Genomic DNA, 20012 nt, shown 5'->3' with positions numbered 1-20012 from the left:
GCTATTTTTCTAGAAAAATAGATGCCCAAACTCACAATGAACTCACCTCGTTCTCTTAGAATGGCAATGGTGCCCACCTGAGAGTTCCAGTGGGAAAAAAGCCCTGATTAAAAGTAGTATGGGTTGCTATTTTCCCCATGAGTGAAATCCCACTGGGAATAACTGTAAAAAGGAGCCACACTGGGATGTGCAATAGACCAAGGATGGCCAGCATCTGTATTCTGAGCGGCCAATGAGTAAGCTGTGAAGGACTCTCACGCGCTAGCGCTGCTCCCTCAAAAGTGGTCCTGAGTGGGGGCTCCAAGAAAAACTTGGATTCGAGAGCTTGGAAGGAAGCTATGAACAATTTAGGTGAAAGGGGACCATTTGAGTCAGATGGCCATTCGAGTAGGTGACATCATTTCCTCCTACATCCATTAGCTCCTAAAGTGATACCGGACCCTGTAGATTCAAACACAGGCTTTAACTAACAACCCATCTGTGGGATGTGATACATAGATAGCAGTCAAATACAACATTCCTTGTTTTCCTAGAGTGGACTTGCAAGGGGATGTTTGGTCCAGCCAGTTGGAACTTCCTGTTTTCTCCTGGCCTGGGACATACTTCCTCTTGCATGTGGCTAGAGGTGGGCGTGACTTTACCTGGGCAGGTAACAAAACCACAAGGCACGCAGCCCTCCTCCCTCTTTTCCATCTTTCTTTTCGCCGTGTGAACTGCAGTGACTGCCAGTCTGCAGTCACTGGGATTAACCCCCCCATGTGGGGTAGATCCACATGTATATACTTTGTAACGAAGTCTGCCTTCAGGGATCCATCTGTGAACTGAATGTGTGAGTAAACTTCTTTTATACACATTACACAAGATTGTGTCGTGTCTATTCTTTTAGGAGGGATACAAAGGGGTCTTACCAGGAATCTAATATTGAGAAGCTTAAACAAGCTTGCAACCAGCTAACCGCTGTGCATTTAAAAGGGGAATGTAAAACTCTGCTAAATTACAGAACTTGCTAGCACAAGTTAGGGAGGATATTAATAAACAATATATCCTCTCCTGCCTCCCTGAACATTCCCACAAAAACTTCCATTTCGACTAAGCACCAAAAGCCACTGCTAAATAGTCCATGGCTTGCCATACAACTGGTACCACCCACCTGCGTTTTTTCACCTGCGTTTTTTCCAGTTCTGGGCAGAGAGCAACACCCAGAGGTTCAGCGAGCTGTGGTGTAGACATGAATGGTGGGCTGTATTTGGTGACCCTTAGTTTGGGCAGAATAGGCAGCTTTTTTCTTGACTTAGGGACATTTGCTGCAACAAATGTTCAAAATGGCCTCCCGGTATTACTTTTTCCTTAAATACAACTTTTATGTAGCTTATTCCCCACCCTGCCCCCCATCCTCAGCTGTAGAAAAGAGTTCTTCAGAGTTCCTGAAGCAGGACATCAATTTGCTTGTGCGTTGACCAACTGAACAGTGAATACATCTTTTACAGCATCTCCTTTGGAAATGGCTGAAGCATTCCACAATCAAAGACGCCTTGTGGGCAACATAAAAACATGTCATTGCTTTAGATTGGTCAGTAGAGTTGAATGACTTCTTCCCATTCGTTGATAGGCCAGATCCCATTGGGCTGGACGTTGGGTGGAGAGTTTTTCCAGTCCCACATCTTCACGGGTATCTTCCACTCTTTACCATAGTTGGCTTCGATGTAATGGAGAGTTTCACATGGCACACGTACCTTGAGTTCTACGAACTCAGTCCAACACAGTGTAAATTTCGGAAACAGATACCTGTGTTGCAGAAAAAGAACAGGAAGGTCAATGATGAAGGAAAGGGGCTTTGTAATCCAATCAGTGAAATGTGGTGTGTCTTCGTATAATCTGCATACAGATAATGTAAGAATTCTGGGATTGAGTAAAAGTGTCTGCATCCAGATTGCATATTGCAGAATTTGGGCTAAAATGGCTTCTACAACTACATACTAAACACCTTTGCATGACTTATACAGACGTACTTTGGTTTTCAAACAGCTTAGTTCTGCTTCCTGCAGCCAATCAGAAGCCGCGTTTTGGTTTTTGAACCTTTTGGAAGTCGAATGGACTTCAGGAATGGATTCCGTTCAACTTCCAACGTATGACTGTACTGGCAAATTTGGGTCAAACAATTATAGTTAACCAAGAGGGACCTGCACAACAAACCCGCTTCCCCAAAATGCCTGCATTTTTGCAATGGGAAAACTCACTAGAAAATGTGGGGAAACGCTTGTCTAACCTCGCTGCAAACCAATCAGAATGAAATGCTCATTAAATAGCCAACAATGTCCATTCTCCCTGCAAACAAATCGAGATGAATGCTGAAAAGGTCCCCTAGAACCACACCTAGTTTTCTCCAAAAAGTGGTCTGAAAGCCACTGGTGGTTTGAAAAAGTGGTCTGCAATTCCCTCATGGTTTATCGTTTTTATATTGGTGGTAGAATAAAGCTGCACTACACTAATTGCTAAGAATATCTCATGCTAGAGTTTGTCAAGCTCTATTTCCTTCCCCCACAGATGCCAAGTCTGACTCATACTTGAATTTCTTGCCCGATTTGGCCTGAGTTCCGCCATTCCACACGTGGTCATCCTCTTCATAGAAGAAAAATATATCGAGCTTTACTTCATCCTCTCCTTGAAAGGAGAGCTCCAAGCTGTCTTCAACCTGCAAGGTAGACAGGAAAAAAGCACCTTATACGACACAGATAATATTAAAAGAGGCTGCAAAGTCAAACACTGCAAACATACAAGAGGGACACATGCCAGGTCTTTGTGCAATGATTTTTAGGCAAAGTGACACGGTACATTATCCATGTTTGGGTTTTGTTTATTTTTATTTTTCTGTTACAAAAGCATGCTTAAAATAAAGCAGCATCTGCTGTGGAGAACCCAATCTGCACCACGCTCTCAATCTGGATTGGGGATCCTGCACCAAGTCCCCTGTCAAAAACCTTCCCAGACGACTTGCCTACCCAAGTACTGCTTGCACTATATGGCACCCTAGGGGTTGGGGAACTAACAGTCGCAGCAGAAAAGGGTATGCTTTGGCAGGAAACAAGAGGCCAGTTGGGACCTCACTCCAGACTGAGAGCTGGCGCTTCTTCAAAATAAAGAGATAGTTTAAGCATGCATTTTTAAAAAAAATCATAACCTGTAACTGGGCTTTGTAAAGAAAACCAAGACTGTTCTAACAGTTTGGCTCTTTAGTCACACCAGGATTTAATGGCCTGTTTGAAACCACCTTATCCATATACAAATAAACATTTGTTCATGGTTATCAGGTATACTGTATGAGAAGACTATTTATATATCCAGCCTTTCCCCCAAGAAGCTCAAGGTGGCATACATTTTTGCCGGGCCTGATGCTCAGGATGCCTCGAGCTCTGTGGAGTGGGGCGTGTCATTTAGGGGTTTGTGTTAAGGTCAAGTTTTAATTTCGGAGAGCCTTCATTTTCTGCTGTTACTGGTATGAACGCTTTGCATTTTTATTGCTGGACTTTATCATGTCTTATGTAACGACAGCTTACTTTTATTGCATGCTTGTTTTCATTTATGGCTTATGACTGCTTTTGCAACTAAGTAAATCTTTTGGTGTGGTAAGCTGTGATATATCAATATATCGCCCAAAACCAGTTTGAAGTCCATATCGTGATATTGGTTCCATAATTTTTGACCCAGCAATATATCATGAATCAGGATGTGTGTGTGTGTGTGCGCGCTCTATGCAAAAATCACAATGTGAGGGAAGCTTTTAATGTTTGATGGATTACTGTATTTTAATATTTTGTTGGAAGCTGCCCAGAGTAGCTGGGGAAGCCCAGCCAGATGGGCGGGGTATAAATAATAAATTATTATTATTATTATTAATGCCTCTACATAGCTTCATCCTTATTTCAGACATTGTGGTATATCAGTATATCACAATGTTTAGTTGCTGATATATCACGATGTTGAAAACCAGAAACTGCCCAGCCCTATAAGGGACGCGGGTGGTGCTGTGGGTTAAACCACAGAGCCTAGGACTTGCCAATCAGAAGGTCGGTGGTTCGAATCCCCGCAACGGGGTGAGCTCCCGTTGCTCGGTCCCTGCTCCTGCCAACCTAGCAGTTTGAAAGCACATCGAAGTGCAAGTAGATAAATAGATACCGCTCCGGCAGGAAGGTAAACGGCGCTTCCGTGCGCTGCTCTGGTTAGCCAGAAGTGGCTTAGTCATGCTGGCCACATGACCTGGAAGCTGTATGCTGGCTCCCTCGGCCAATAAAGCGAGACGAGCGCCGCAACCCCAGAGTCAGCCACGACTGGACCTAATGGTCAGGGGTCCCTTTACCATTACCTTTATAAGCCTATAAGCCGGTTTGAGCATGGAAAGGCAGCATACAAATAAACAACGCTGATACATTGTTCTGTCCTCCCACCCATTTTGTCCTTACAACAATCCTGCGAAGTAGGCTGACTAAGAGTGATAGCGACTGGGACCCTGGGTCACTCAGCAACCTTCATGACTGCAAAGAGATCTGAACCCAAATCTCCCCAGTCCAGCACCCACTACTCCATGGTAGCTCTTCCAACACACAATATTTTCTTCCTGTTAGAGCCTGGCATTGCAGACCCTGGAAAGGAGGGGTTACAAACAGGGCAAAGTGCCCAAGTCAAGTGTGTCATCCACCAACCTTGCCAAACTTGTGCTTTAGTGGCAATCCTGCCTTCTGAAATGCTGGAATGATATCTGGCTGGTAGTCTTGAATGAAAATCCCCAAGTCCACATCCTTGCTGTAAGGAATAATATTGCACTGCCTGTACCAACCTGAAAACACAACAGTTCTGTGAGTTTCATGGCAGAAAGCTGGCACAGTACAGACCCAAGCCCACAAAATCTACCAGCCTATGAAGATTTCTCCTAGTTTGCTGGGGACTTGCAGAGGAGGGGTTAGCAAAGGCTGTAACGATATGGTGGCAAGGGGGGTTAGGGAGTGGAGCAAGTTAAGGGTGGCAGTGCCTAGTTCTCTCCCATCACTACATAAAGAAGACTGATGACCTTCTTTCCAGGGACATTCCAAAGTTTCGGCAAGTACTGGGGTGTTTAAGGCTTAAGCCATTTAACCATACATGTTTCAAGCTGTTTTGGTTCATAGTTCCGTTTTGGAATATGAAAATGCGTCTCTGCACGTTTGTGGGTTTTGCAGCACCTGTTAAGACACCCCTGAGTAATTGAATGCATTCAGTTCTCAATCTTAGCGACCAAACGTGACCACAAGCTCCTTACCCAGGCAAGTTCCACTGCTCAGCCAAAATCTGACTCCTAAACTGTTTAATGTCAGAGAAGCAAGATGCAGCAAGGCCTTGGCTTTCTTTCTGAATTCAACAGCATCCAGAGATACATCATCAGGGTACAGCTGAAAAATAAAAAGGAAATTGTAAACGACTTGTATTATTTTCATACAGTCAAGTGTTTACAGCTCCCACCAAACTACTTTTTCTGCTGTTTCAGTATTTTAACTTTTGTTATGTTTTAGTAGGGTTGTAATTTTCCTTGATTTTCCTTGTTTTAGCTTTTTGTATATCGCTTTGAAGTCTTTTACAATCAAGTGGTATATACATTTTATGAAATAAATAAATCAATATTTAATGAACTTCAATATATGTTCAAACCCAGGTAAATAACCATTTTTAATACAGGTTCTTTTTTATGCCAGTATCTACTGCCGTGGCACAGAAAATACTATTATTTTCCTGCTTTCCTATATAAAATAGATTCACCTTTGTTTCCATGCACTGGATTTTCATTCTTTGGCGCCACCAAGTGTTAAAGGATTATAGCAAATCTTATTTATCAGTATTGTACTGTGGCTGGCTTCGGGACTATAATATTAAGCTACCAGTGGGCTGGATGGGTAAAAGGGTTCATAGGTTTCAAGCTATTTCCATTAACATTTAAATCTGAAACAGGACTCTGGGGTCAGGAAGCAAAGAACCATGCAGATATTTCTATGTACCAAGGGGAGCTTTGACATGTGATTCATGAACAGCACTCTTCCACACTTTACAGCAAACAATGTTTCCAACTGTAGTTCATTGGACCTTGGAATACATATGAGTAAATAATTATTTAAACATGAGCCACTTAAGAGATCAGAAGCTAGCTTCACCACCATTGCTTATCTCTGGAGGTAAAAAAAAAAAGGTAAAGGACCCCTGGACGGTTCAGTCCAGTCAAAGGCGACTATGGGGTTGTGGTGCTCATCTCCGCTTTCAGGCCGAGGGAGCCGGCGTTTGTCCACAGACAGCTTTCCGGGTCATGTGGCCAGCAGAGCTAAACTGCTTCTGGCACAGCGGAGCACAGTGACAGAAGCCAGAGCGCATGGAAACTCCATTTACCTTCCCGCCACAGGGGTACCTATTTATCTACTTGCACTGGTATGCTTTCGAACTGCTAGGTTGCTGGGACAGAGCAACAGGAGCTCACCCCGTCGTGGGGATTTAAACCGCCGACCTTCTGATCAGCAAGCTCAGTGGTTTAGACCACAGTGCCACTCACGTCTTATCTCTGTAGTATCCATATAGCATATATAAATCAGCAAGGCAGGAGGAGTTAAATCAGGATTGCACAAATCACAATCCAGCCATGCACCGAAACAGCTCACTGTCTGCTTGACTACAACTCTCCCCTCTTATTTTCACAATCAGAGGCAAGCCATTTCGTAGGCCACTGCGTGTGGTTCATAGGCAGATTTGGGCTTGGTGGGTCATAGGGTGTGCAAGTCTGCAGTAAGATATTTTCATATGGTTCTACAGTCTGGGAACAAAGGCATCCATCCACACAGTCTAGATCAGTGTTTCCCAAACTTGGGTCCTCCATCTGTGTTTTTTGTTTTTGGACTACAACTCCCATCATCCCTAACTAGCAGGCCCAATGATCAGGGATGACTGGAACTGTAGCCCCCAAAACCCCCCCAAAAACAGCCAGCCAGCCAAGTTTGGGAAACCCTGATCTAGATATACTAGCATTCCCATTTAAGCATGTTAACTCTGATGACAACAACCACCATTTTAACCCTGGGGTGGTGGGGGAAACCAGGCAAGCAACACTGGAAAATATTTCACATTTTGAGTGAAATGCTACTTGATAACCACTAACCTGGAAGAAAGATCGAGCTTCTCTGTACCTACATTCAATAAACCTGGAGTGGGACCTTTCCTCTAGGAACTGAGATGGCTCTTTTGGAATCTGGACTGTCAACCCATCAATGGAAACACTTATTAGTTCTAGCCTGTTACAAAGGAGGAAAGAGTTACATTAATCTGGCCAGAAAACAAGAGCAACTTTCATGTCTGGAAGGTGAAACGAAACGAAACACAGGAGCAGCTGCAATCGCTTCATATGCAAAGGCTGCAGATTATCTATTTTCACCCAACTACTCCAAAATAACTCATTCGATTTGGACCAAGCGAGGTGTTCTGAAGCTGTTCAGCCTATCTGCACCAACAAGAAATGCCTACGATGGGAAGGCAGAACGGAAAAAGTAAAACAGCACCATGCTCTCATCCAGCTGAATCCCTTTAGCCAAATGGACCAGGGACTCTGCCATACAGTGGACCCTCGAGTTATGTTACCTTTGGGTAACTTAACTTTCGGGTTGCGAACACGGCAAACCCGGAAGAGCACAGAAGCGCTCTGCGTGTCGTGCGCATAAGCACTCTATTGCGCCGCACGTGTGCACAGAAGCAGTTCCACTAGACGCAGACTTTTCGAGGCACACAAGGACCCCCTGGAATGAATTAAGTTCATATCCAGAGGGCCTGCTGTACTAGAAACAACCCACCAGATACAAGGGCAGAGGTACATTATTTGCCTAATGAAAGATTTATCTGAGTGCCTTTTCCCCTTGGGGGACCATACTTATTCTCAGCTACTTGCATTTAAGGATGTGTTGCAACATGATGAGCAACAAGCTGTTTATTTTCCAGCTATTTCTTCTGTTTGGCCCCATTTTGAAGCCTCACAGCCCAGTGGCAACCACACCCTGGTGGTAAAGGATTTCCCAAGCTTAAGATACATTTATTTGGCCTGTGCTGATTTTATAGCCAAACATCATCACTGCACGATTCCCTGTTCTAGTATCATGCATGAGGGTGGGAGAAGAATATTGTCGGATCACGAATGTAAAACTTTTCTCCATTGCTGTAATCTCATTGACTTCAGAAATCCTGCACATCTGATTTCATTCGTCGTTCAGCAAGGATACAAGGCAAACCGGACAGCTGTGTGCTTTGCATGAAAAACTCGTGCATGAAATAGAAACAGAAAACACTGCCTTGCCATTTCTTACTTGTCATAGGCTCCCGGGTAGCGGCCAAATGGCAACTTCCGAAAAGGTACAAACTTCCGGTCCATATGTCTTTTCAGCCGCAGCTGTCCATGCCAGAGGTAGTTCCCGCTCCTCTCATAAAAGACCACCAGATGGATGGCATGTGCTGCCAGTCTGAAAATGTAGTGTAAGGGAATCTCCATCCCAGAGAGGTCGTCCATCCCTTCTAGACGTGGGTCTTTGCTCTGAAGCTTTAGCCACTGGAAACCCACTCTCTCAGCAGCTCGAAACAGGCCCACCTGAAATTGCATTTTGGCTCAGTACATTAAACACACACACACACCATACACACCCACACCCACAGAGTCCTGCTTTGCAAAGCACTTGCTCTTCTGTTTCAAAATGAAACAGAAACTCCTCTCTATGGTAATGCAATTATTCTTACAATCTCCTTTTTAGTTCTAATAAATACACTTAACCAACTTACTTGGCTTCCCACAGTTCTCTGAATACCACTTAGCATTTATTTTCATACACTTCTTTAAGTGTAAGGAGTGTATTAAAACCTCTTTTGTGCTTTTCTGCAGTTTTCCTCCTGAGTAACAATACCATCTGTTAAGATATGAAAGCCATAACAAAAAAAAACACAACCTTCAAATACGAACCACAGAGAGACACACTCCAAGAGATCTGTTGCTGTTGTGAGGTACCTTCTAAGCAACATTTGCCTTGTGGTCAAGTCACTCACCTTGTGACTCCCCCTTTCTCAAAATTCCTGAGAAATGCACCATAAATGTTTTGATATTTTGTCTCTATGCTTACTCAATCTAACAGTTACAAAGTTCAGCATAGATAGGTAAATGAAGTTGAGACAAATTTACCTCAAGTTTCCAGGCTTTGTCCAGGACTGCAAAGGTGGTGAAGTCCCGTCGAGCACAGAAGTATCTGCATTCTGAGTGGCTGCTATCAGGAGACGTCCTGAGCTGCTTCAAGTCTGTGTCAATTAGTCCCAGAAGCAATGGATCAATCAGATGCACAGGTATGTTGTGACTGGACATCAAACTAATGAATTTCTTAACAACGTGCTGTATAAAGAGACAGGAAAGGGGAAAAACATCTTTAAAAAGCTTTTGAAGACCCCTAAGTCAATAAAGGGGCGGGTGGCGCTGTGGGTAAAAGCCTCAGCGCCTAGGGCTTGCCGATCGAAAGGTCGGTGGTTCGAATCCCCGCGGCGGGGTGCGCTCCCGTTGCTTGGTTCCAGCGCCTGCCAACCTAGCAGTTCGAAAGCACCCCCGGGTGCAAGTAGATAAATAGGGACCGCTTACTAGCGGGAAGGTAAACGGCGTTTCCGTGTGCGGCTCTGGCTCGCCAGAGCGGCGATGTCACGCTGGCCACGTGACCCGGAAGTGTCTCCAGACAGCGCTGGCCCCCGGCCTATAGAGTGAGATGGGCGCACAACCCCAGAATCTGGCAAGACTGGCCCCTACGGGCAGGGGTACCTTTACCTTTACCTTTAAGTCAATAAAGTAACAATAACGGGTATCATACTGATCAAAGCAGCAAAAGAGATCTTATACATCTTATACTCAGGGCTGCCTCTGAAGACGGTTCAGAAACTTCAGCTAGTGCAGAATTCAGTGGCCACGCTGCTCACTGGAGCAAGACGGTTTGGGCATATTACACCAATCCTGGTCTGACTGCGCTGGCTACCGATTAGTTTCTGTGCCCAATTCAAAGTGCTGGTTTTGACCTATAAAGCCTTAAACGGCTCAGGACTGCAATAACTCTTTCATGTGCCTCCTCCTCGAGAGGCCCGGAGGGTGGCAATATGAGAACAGGCCTTCTCTGCAGTGGCTGTGGAATGCTCTCCCCAAGGAAGTTTGCCTGGTGCCTTCATTATACACCTTTAGGCGGCAGGCAAAAACATTCCATTTTAACCAGGCCTTTGGCTGACCTAATTAACATCCTATACCCTTTAAACTGTGACTCTTTTAGGGGGGTGTTATTGGATTATTGTTTTTATTTCATATATTGTGACCTTTTTTGTGACCCGCCCTGAGACCACCGGGTGTGGGGCGGTCTATAAATTCTATAAATAATAATAAAAGAATAAAAATACTTTTAGTGCAAAAGTACTTACCCACCGACTACCGTCTTGTCCTGCTTTGTTCCCTTTAATCTTGGGGAAAACAGCTCCATTCTAACAAAACCAAATAACAGAGAAGAGGCTTTGCAAGTCAAGTCCTAGTGCTACCACCAAGACAAATGAGAAGTGAAGTTTTGGTGATATTTTTCAAAAAAATTGCATTTTTTAAAATATTTGAACTAATCTATTTTCAACTCGAAGAGTACACACTTCCTCTGTTGACTAACCTTCTGACATACTACACTGGAATCAAACTATAAAGATAGCAATGGAGCTAGAAAGCTCCACTCCACTTGACCAGAAAATGGCCAGACCGTAACCTGGAACATATGAAATCTGACTTTAACCATGTTTAAGCTATATTGATTTCATTGGCATTTACTACCAAGCAAGAATACTCAATACCAAGCAAGTCGCAATCTCGCGTCTCCCATCTTATTTTAACAAATCACTATAAACACTTGCTTGGATTCGTTCTGCTGAATATAGCTGTGTGGTGGTGTTGTTTTTAAGTGAGCTGCCAGAGTTCTTACCCTTGGTGATAAATAGTATTTATAATAGTACAGCTGGAACAGGAGAAAGACTGAGCTTGTCAAAGTAAGAAGGCCCAAAACCACGTTCTTGTTAATTCTCTGCATTAGTCTTCAGGGCTCTCTTGACTATCAGTTGAAAGCAGGAGCTTCGTTCTTCTCATCTTTTCAAGTAGCCTACCAACGTCTCTCCAGTGGAAAATAAAGCTGGGGAAAAGAGGAGGGGGGAACTTGAATTCAATGAAGTGTTTGTAACAGTTTTATATAAACGAGAATCATTGTTTTGTGCAAAGCACATTACTGCTTGTTTGAATTACTTTTAAGTCTCTTAACGATGAGAAACATCAAAGTGCTTGTGTGAATCCCTGTTGGTTAGTAGCATAACACAGCTAGGTTCTCAGATTCCCCCCCCCCTTTCTCCCAAAAGTGTTTGAAAAAGGAGGAGCTAACCTTTTTCGGGTGCTTGAAGACAGCATCCCTCCAGGAAACTGCACTATTCAGGGGGTTATATTCCCCTCTTGACTCATTCAGTGATCAATCTGATGACAGGGACAGAGAATTTGCATCCTCATCAGCGTGATGGGCAGAGCAGAGAGGGATAAACCTTTCCACCAAATCCCAGTGCCATGTCTACTTTTAATCACTCTCTCCCTTTTAAATTATTACCGTCTCTGCTAAAAATCAATGGGGTTTTGCTGGTGGTAGGGTCACACTGAGTAATTCCTACCTGCAACACACTATCAAGGGTACAAAGCAATCGTAAACCAAGTTTGTTCTTTCGGAGCTTGTCATGGGCTCCCACATCCGGTGCTTAAAGCACATTCAATGCACATCTATCCCCCCTGCCTCCAAAGGATCCTAGGAACTGTTGCTTAAAGGTGCTGGGAACTGTAGCTTTCCCCTCACAGAGCTACAGTTCCCAGCAGCTTCTCACATACACACACCCTCCCATCAGATGTCAAGGAGATAAAGAACTACACAACTTTTAGAACACATCTGAAGGAAAGCCTTGTATCAGGAAGTTTTTAATGTTTGACGTTTTACTATGTTTTTATATGTGCGGTGGCGCCCAGAGTGGCTGGGGAAACCCAGCCCCAGCCAGATGGGCAGGGTATGAATTATAAAATTATTATTTTATTTTATTACATTTGAATACCGCCCTTCATCTGCAGGTGCCACAACTTAAGAATACGAGATTAAAAAAAAGCAAGGGGATAAACATCTGCACAACTTTTAGAAGATATCTGAAGGCAGCCCTGTTTAGGGAAGTTTTCAATGTTTTATCGTGTTTTTAATACTCTGTGGGAAGCTGCCTTAGAGTGGCGGCGGAAACCCAGTCAGACAGGCGGGGTATAATAATTTATTATTATTAATAATAAGCTAAGCAGCCAAATGGCTCCTTAAACCAGGGTTACAGTGGCCAAAACACAATGCCTAGTTGCCATTTTGGAGCCGGATATTTCCAATACAATTTTTGGGGGTTTCCAATTGCGCAGATAAAAATATCGTGGATAGAATTCAACGGGATGTGATTTTAGTGTGTGGAAACTAGCAAGATCCAAGGATCCCAAGGCAGGCATGCGCCTCCAAAGTGGCGAAATGCACCTGGCGAATTTCGAACGCTGCCTTGGGGGGGGGCGGGGTTGGGCTAGATGACCCTCACGGGCCCCTCGCAACCTTGCAACTTCTCTCCTCCTCCTCAGCCTCTCAACGTCTATCCGCGGGGCGGAAAGCTCCCCGTTTAACTTTATTTAGCAGCTACATTATTTAATCTTGTCCCGCCCCCGCCAACCTTGTCCCTGGGGCAGCGTTAAAAGAGGAGCCTAAGGCGAGCCCAGCGAGAAAGCCGCCCCACTAAAAGCAAACACGCCTCATAGGAACTGCCTTCCCCCCCGTCCCTCTTACCTGACGGTGCGCCAGGCAGGTAGGAGCCGAGTGACGGGCTTCTGCCGTAAAGCGAAGCCCGCCTTTTACGGCACCGGCCGCCTCAGGGCGGCGCGAGGAGAACATAGAGTTAAGACGGGAGGGAGGGAAGAGTCCGTTTACGAAGGCGCGCAGGTTGCCTTTTCCCCTTGAAACCTCATTTCCGGTTGCCGTTTGAAGGGCCTCTCGGTTTGCAGGGAGGGACGGAAAGCGGGGGTGGGGTTGTGCCCCGCACTGTTCGGTGGGGAGCCGGAGGTGTTGCGTGGCTTCCCTTGAGGCTCCGACCCCCTGGGGGGGGGGGAGGAATTAAAGCTGGCGTATACGAAGGAGGACGCCCGGTGTGCGCGTGCGCGGGAGATGCTGCGTCCCCAGCTGTTCCCAACAAGCCGCAGGTCCCAACGTGTCTGAGGTTGCTGGGAGCATAAGGGGGGGGGGGGCAGTTCACTCCCGGAGGCGCACTGCGTTGCCTCTCAACGTAGATGGAGGCCGACATCAGGCTGACCTTCTGGTTACTTTTCATAGGTGTTTGACAACTGGATACACTAAAAATAAAATTAATAATAATAATAATAATAAACTATATTAGCAAAGTTAAGAGGGGACACCCACCCTGCAATCTTGCACTCAGGAAGTATGTGTTTAGTGTTGCACGTGCTGTGCGGAGTCCTGCAGCTCTTCTAACATAATAATTATAATTATAATAATTTATTGTAATTAACACGGTGGAAGGCACCAGTTTGAAAATGGTAAACCCTCACATCGAAGCAGCTGCACCTCAGTTCATTCACCCTAGAATGGTATGAGTTGGTCCAGTTGGGAGGATCCCAGAAGTTCTAGTCCAACCCCCTTCAATGCAGGAATGGACTAAAAAGCATCCCTGGCACGTGGCCATCCAACCTCCGATTTAAAAAAACCCAAAACCTTCAAGGAAGGAGAGTCCACCACCTTCTGAGTCATTATTTTGTCATTTCATACGATTTTTATACCGCTTGACTTAAAAACAAAAACTCACACACCTCAAAGTGGTTTACTAAAAGATGAAAAAACATGGGGGGGGGGCCGACCACAATCCTACTTTAAAAGCATGCAAAGGATAAAATACTAAAACAGATTAAAATTGCTTAAAATTTTCTAAGGTAGGCTCAGACAATTTTTTTCTGCAGGCATCGAAAGGAGCACAGCAAAGGGGCCTGCTTTATTTCAATAGGCAGAATTTTTAAATTTATCAGGTGAGGTTGCAGCACAAGGACTGGAAATGCTAGTTTGCAAAAACAAAACCCACAACACTATGCAATCCTGGCAGCTGTTCTAAACTCAGGTCAAGCAGGACAGCTTCATCCTAGGCTAAAAAATGGAAGAGTCTAATCTACCCTTAATTATTGACAAGCTGTGCCATAATAGTGGTTTAAAAAAACAAACAAAACAAAAAACCCGCTTGGAACTAAATCGGTTTTTCTCATCGGAGAGCTACTGGAAGCCTGATCCAGCACTACCACTATACAAATATATGGTTCCCCAATACATATCTTTAAACTAGTTAAGCCCTATGTCTGAAAATATTGAATATGAGCACAGCAGCCTCATCGGCAATTACTATTAGCCCAACAATGTTTCAGTTGTTTCCCCTTCACTATTACCTATGTTACTACCAATAGCACCATATATATTAAGCCATAGCTGTCAACTTTTCCCTTTTCTTGCGAGGAATCTTATTCGGAATAAGGGAATTTCCCTTTAAAAAAGGGAAACATTGACAGCTATGTATTGAGCGCCAGATCAATAACTCACATACATTAAAGACATCAAGTGTCACTATATTTTCAGATACAGTTGCCCTCTCTGGTGAAAGAATGAAAAGGTGCAGGAATAATTCAACTAAGTATTACTAGCCTTCCTATTATCCAAGTTTGCTTTACACATCTGCTAAAACCACCTAAGAGTTACAGCATCGAGTTACAGCATTTATATTGTTTTTCAGGCAGACCTCCCAAAGCAGTTTACATAAACATATTTTGTTGTAAAATAATAATTACATAATATATTAAAATACTTGTTTGTTTAGGAAAAGCTGTTACTGCTGCTTCTCCCCTCCCAAGGCAACAGCAATGTTCAGGCAAAGATCTTCCATACCCAAAGAAAGCTACTATAGCATATTATCCTCAGAAAAAGCACGACAAAAGATGTATACGAGTTTTCAAAAGTTTATTAATACAAAACCCCTGCAAGATGTGTTTGACTTAAAGACACAGCAAATTAAAACACTCCATGGGCTCTAAGGCACCCCAGTTGTACAGTGTTGTGGTAGGTAGGGTGGTTGTGCGAGGGTACTTGACAAGGATGAAGAGCGAAGCACTGGGTACCTGAGGTCAGTGCACAATTTCCCCATTTTGGAAGTTCAGTGTGACAGCAGAATATCAATATGCTTTCTTATCTCAATACCTTACACTAGGAGAGTAATGATAAGAGCCATTTTGAAAAGGCACATGCAGAAGTGTTTTACCGGTGGTGAAAACGAGCAGCCCACTTGCAGAGAGAAGCCGCTCATTTGTACAGTACTAAGGGAGGAAAACAAGGCTTAAGTTTCCCTTTCAAGTCAGTAGGCTTCCAGAACACTTCAGTTTAATTCCAAGGACGAAGGTAATGACCAGAAAATATGGAGTCAACCAAGGGTGCCAACCGCATAGTAACAAAGTCAGTTGATATACCACACCAAGTTCTCACTTGCATAATTAAAATGCCAACATTTGCCAAATTAGATTGCCTCAAAACTGTTCCTACGTCACAGAAAGGAATCCTGTCCTAAGAGACAAGGGAGAGAACAGGCAGCCTTATAGGTGTATTTCTGCTTCCTTTAATAAAAGGAGAATGTATTATGTTCATTACATAGCCCTCAAACTTAAACTGAATTATTAAGACTGTATTGTATAGTCACTGTATAAACCTTCCATTCTTACACCCTTAAAATACCATTCATAATACGGTCTTGTGACTTGGGCTTTCAGCTGCTCTTCAGAAACCTCTAAGCAGATTCACATAGTTTTGGATTTAAACCCAATTGTGAATTACATTTGCTACTTTATTATACAAAAGGGAGTCAAGTTGTGTTACATGATTATGTCACAGTAGACAATTCCATAATTTCTGTAAACTAAATTAACAATACACATTTTCTTCTTGCTGTAAATATACAAAAAAAACCACCCTTCATTAGCTACAAATACAAAAATACTTCAAATTTTACAATGAGTAAGCAGACAAATTATATACACACTATGCCTTGCTTGTAACCAATCTAGCATATCTACCTGAAGAGTAAACACAATCAAATAATTGTTCTGCTCAAAACCATCGAACTGAGTAATTTGCTTTGCTCAATTGCACCAATTTCTGCATGCTTGCCACAGAATGCAAGCCTATCAATGTTGTTAGTTCAAGTTTCATAAACAATATCTAAAGTGCTTAAGGCATTTCCTCGTGTCACCATACTCTAATTCCTTAAACTGATATGGAACTACCCAGCTGGGCAGCCAACAGAAGCACCTATGCCTCAGATTGTTCCACTAGCAGTAATGTTCCTCCGATAAGGATAACCCACCGCTCCAAATGTATGTTTCCCAATACATGTCAAACCTCTAAACACTAGTACTGCATCTGGAATAAATATTGCAGATCCACTGAGTTGTGGAAAATTCACAGAGATGCCTGCATAATTCAGTAGAACTTGCAACTGTGAAGTATTTAGTCGATTCAGAGTCTGGATCACACTTGACAGTTAGCAGATGCAACCATTTTAAGACAGTTAAGTGCCTCTATTAACTGTACATAGAACAAAGGCCTTACTCCAAAATATGTAATTCCGAGAGTATAGCAGCTTGATTCTGACTAGTTAGAAGCCCATTTATACTGGTCAAAGCATCATAAAGGTATTTACCACATTTTCTTCCTAGTAGTAGTTGGCATGTTATCTCCATTGGGCATAACAAGCCAGTTATCAAAACATCTTTATTTCACAAATCAAATATGCAAAGAATAAAAATGTGAACTTAAGTGCTGCAAATACAAAGGTATACGAAGCAGAACTACATGAAGGGTCTTACAGAACAAACACATTATTACAATGGGATAAATACTGGGTTCCTTGATTGTTAGAAAACATGGTAAGACTGGGTAGAACATCGTATTTAAGAGTTCTTAGAACATGAGACATTTTACTGTGATTTGCTACTCTTTTGCAAGAGGGACAATTGAGTAAACAGATTGGATTACTGTAGCCATTCAGGGATTCTGAGGAAGCAATTTACATGGTTCAGTTGGGAAAGTTGAACATTCAAACTCAATTCTTAACACTTCAGAGACAACTGCAGGTATCCATTTCTCACAAGTAAAAAATGCTCAGATGCACTTTATTAAAAAGTTTGCTTCATACTATTCTGCGAAATTTCTCAAGAGTGAGACAGTAGATCACAGAATGTAAAAAACAACAACACCCCAAAACCCTAGTACCAGGTTCTATGATGGAGAAATTAATAGGGAACCAAGCTCAAAATGTTCAAAGGTTGGAAGTTACCATAAAATCTGAACATGCCATCTACATTCTTAATATATGCTTCCGACATCATGGAGGAAACTCAGAACTTATGGAGCCTTTAAAACTGGAATGTACAATCCACTTTCAAAATCTACAGGAAAAGTGCTTTAGAGGTTTGAAGATAACATCATTCCGGACACTTACCATGTTACAAACTAAGGTGTCTGATGCATCTAGCAGTTGACTAGGTACAGTATATTATTTTGAGCCTCTGGAGCAGTTTTCAGAGCACATCCTAGAAACTAAAGGTGTGGCAACAAGCCATTAGCTTACAGATAAGAATGGCTGGTGAAACATGACTTAATTCTAAGCGTACACTTAACCTCAAAAAAGTGTATCATGTGAAGTACACACTGAAACTGGCTGACAATACAAAAAATGGGACTTAAACTGCCTCATTACTGAGCTCAGGTGATTTAACAGAGGAAAATGGAAGCACTTCAAAAAGCTCCTTAAGCTGACTGGTCAGAAATACTACAATCTCTTCCATTCCTCAAAGCATTTTTCATGGTTAGTGGACACTGTCCAAATACCAGTTTAAAATGCACTACTTGAGATGACTGTGTAGTTCTCGGCAATGTTATTCATGGTGCCCAACTGCGTAAAAACTACCTTGAATCAAAGGACAGTGATCAAAACCTAAGTATTTGTACCACACACCACCACCTTTTCATTACACTGAGTTATGGAAAGTTAGACTGGCTTTTTTAGATGGCTCTCATTTTTAAAGCTTCTGTGTATTACCCTCCAGCTCATCTCCTTTTCTGGGTTCAAGGAGTGAGTGTTAGAAACCTAGAGAGAAGAAAAGCAAGGAAGGCCTTTTAGACCAAGATCATACTTGCCTTTGTTGCGTGTTATACTGAAGTTATCTGTCAAGAATCCGTAAGACAAGTAGTCAAACTTAGTCTAACAGTAGTAGATAGCTACAACCTCAAATACCCAATTCTCTTTTTTAAAAAAGATCAGTCTATTTTCCTATTACACTGCAGATTCACAGTACACTCCTGCTAACGTTTTGGTTCAGCCCCACTAGTGGTGCTTAGGCCTCAGAAGTAGCAGGAACACATTAAAGCATTGCTCAAAAGCTCTTTGAGTAACACCTGCAAAGAAAAAGCAGTTAACATGAAGTGAAAATATCATTGGGCAACATTGGTTAGGCTGCTGGCTGAACCGCTTAATCCATTTTCGCTCTTCTGCAGTGTTTTCACGGCACTTGGCACCTGCAGTCCTGTTGTCAAGGTGAGACCACCACACCAAACCTAGAAAACCGATATATAAAAGATGAGGGGTCATCAGTGCTCTCTTCTTGCTCAGAGTCAATTAAAATCATGGCAATCACTGTATATCACAGCATTTTTCTGTCTGTTCCCTGGCCCTGTTTCACCAAAGAGCTGACCAGGGGAACAGTGAGAATGACAATGATTAACAGTGTTGTCACTTTTTGAAAAATTAAGAGGCTCAAATCCAGTTTAGCCATAGTTATATTCTGAAACAGTTGCTCTGAACTGCTTAAACAGTGTCACCTTTTCTACTTTTAAAATCTACTGTAAATATAAAAATAAAACTCAGGTGAGGAAATTCTCGCTATCTATATAGAGAGGAGGCTGACAGTTTGGCATTTTCTTAAGTTTCTAACACAAGGTGGGGCGGGGCGGGAAGTCTAGTTTCAACAGTGTTCTATATTACACTCCAGCTCCCATTCAAGTTTGTTTTAAGGGAGAATAATTCACAACCCTACTTTAAAAACATAGAAATGTTAAAATACTAAAACAGATAAAATTACTTCAACTTTCTAAGTATCTGGGTAGGCTCATCTAAACAGGAGAAGGTCTGTGATGTATATTCAGAACAAAAACAAAATTCTGCTCCCAGGCAATTTTGTATAAGTTATGCACATTGTTTTGCAGCTACGAGGGCTAGAGTTATAATACATTCCTTTTTTAAAAAGTGTGAGCTATAGATTTTCAGGGAGCTGTGCATCTTGTCCTCCTCCAAATACTGCTGGACTCCAACTCCCATCAGCCCCAGACAGCACAGGCAAAGGTCAGGGATAATGGGAATTACAGTCCAGCAACATTTGAAGGGTCACAGGTTAGCCACTCCTGCATTTCCCCATTAGAGGTTTCTGTTCTTCAGGCATATACAGAGCCCTAGAGCTAGTCATCAAAGTGGTTGCCAGTTTTTCCTGGAGCAACCAAGTTTAATAAGCATATAAACATGTTTAGAGGTCAGACAGTGACGCATCAATAACCCAAAAGCATCTGTGGCATTCAATGCGAGTCTTTTCCACATTATGAAATTATTCCTAAAAGTAACTGTAGAAAAATAGCCCTTGAAGCAGAAATGATGGAATGAGTTAAATTAGGTAGGTACTGACCATGAAACCTGGTAGTAGCGGCTGGGTGAATTTTGTTTTGAAGGTGTACAACAACTGCTTTGAGCTTGCGTTATAGAAAGAGAGCTGACCTGAAGAGAGAAAAGCATGTTAATAT

General features: G+C 42.8%; 2 protein-coding genes across 7 annotated transcripts in view; both read right to left on the bottom strand.

Moving 5' to 3' along the window:
• Positions 1 to 1176: 1176 nt before the first annotated feature.
• Positions 1177 to 20012, bottom strand: part of FKTN (fukutin) — a 49876-nt gene continuing 31040 nt past the window's right edge. The window contains exons 1-11 of one of the 4 annotated variants that reach the window (XM_053372122.1): positions 12915 to 13059; positions 11460 to 11548; positions 11013 to 11216; positions 10474 to 10533; positions 9215 to 9418; positions 8355 to 8632; positions 7163 to 7295; positions 5291 to 5420; positions 4698 to 4831; positions 2565 to 2692; positions 1177 to 1785 (exon numbers count right to left, since the gene is read on the bottom strand). In XM_053372122.1, coding sequence (XP_053228097.1) covers positions 1572 to 1785; positions 2565 to 2692; positions 4698 to 4831; positions 5291 to 5420; positions 7163 to 7295; positions 8355 to 8632; positions 9215 to 9418; positions 10474 to 10533; positions 11013 to 11117 — 1386 coding nt within the window. In that variant the 5' untranslated portion in view covers positions 11118 to 11216; positions 11460 to 11548; positions 12915 to 13059 and the 3' untranslated portion in view covers positions 1177 to 1571. Of the gene's footprint in view, positions 1786 to 2564; positions 2693 to 4697; positions 4832 to 5290; positions 5421 to 7162; positions 7296 to 8354; positions 8633 to 9214; positions 9419 to 10473; positions 10534 to 11012; positions 11217 to 11459; positions 11549 to 12914; positions 13063 to 20012 lie in introns of those variants that run through there. The other 3 variants (XM_053372121.1, XM_053372123.1, XM_053372124.1) reach the window with 3 other exon arrangements.
• Positions 15118 to 20012, bottom strand: part of FSD1L (fibronectin type III and SPRY domain containing 1 like) — a 34325-nt gene continuing 29430 nt past the window's right edge. For all 3 annotated transcript variants that reach the window (XM_053372118.1, XM_053372119.1, XM_053372120.1), the window contains 2 exons: positions 19898 to 19986; positions 15118 to 18779 (listed from right to left, as the gene is read on the bottom strand). In XM_053372118.1, coding sequence (XP_053228093.1) covers positions 18657 to 18779; positions 19898 to 19986 — 212 coding nt within the window. In that variant the 3' untranslated portion in view covers positions 15118 to 18656. The remainder of the gene's footprint in view (positions 18780 to 19897; positions 19987 to 20012) is intronic.

Source organism: Podarcis raffonei, chromosome 17, assembly GCF_027172205.1.
Source record: "Podarcis raffonei isolate rPodRaf1 chromosome 17, rPodRaf1.pri, whole genome shotgun sequence".
In the NCBI taxonomy this organism is placed as follows: Eukaryota; Metazoa; Chordata; class Lepidosauria; order Squamata; family Lacertidae; genus Podarcis; species Podarcis raffonei.
Note: the sequence above shows the minus strand (reverse complement) of the source record. Positions and strands in the feature narration are given on the sequence as shown.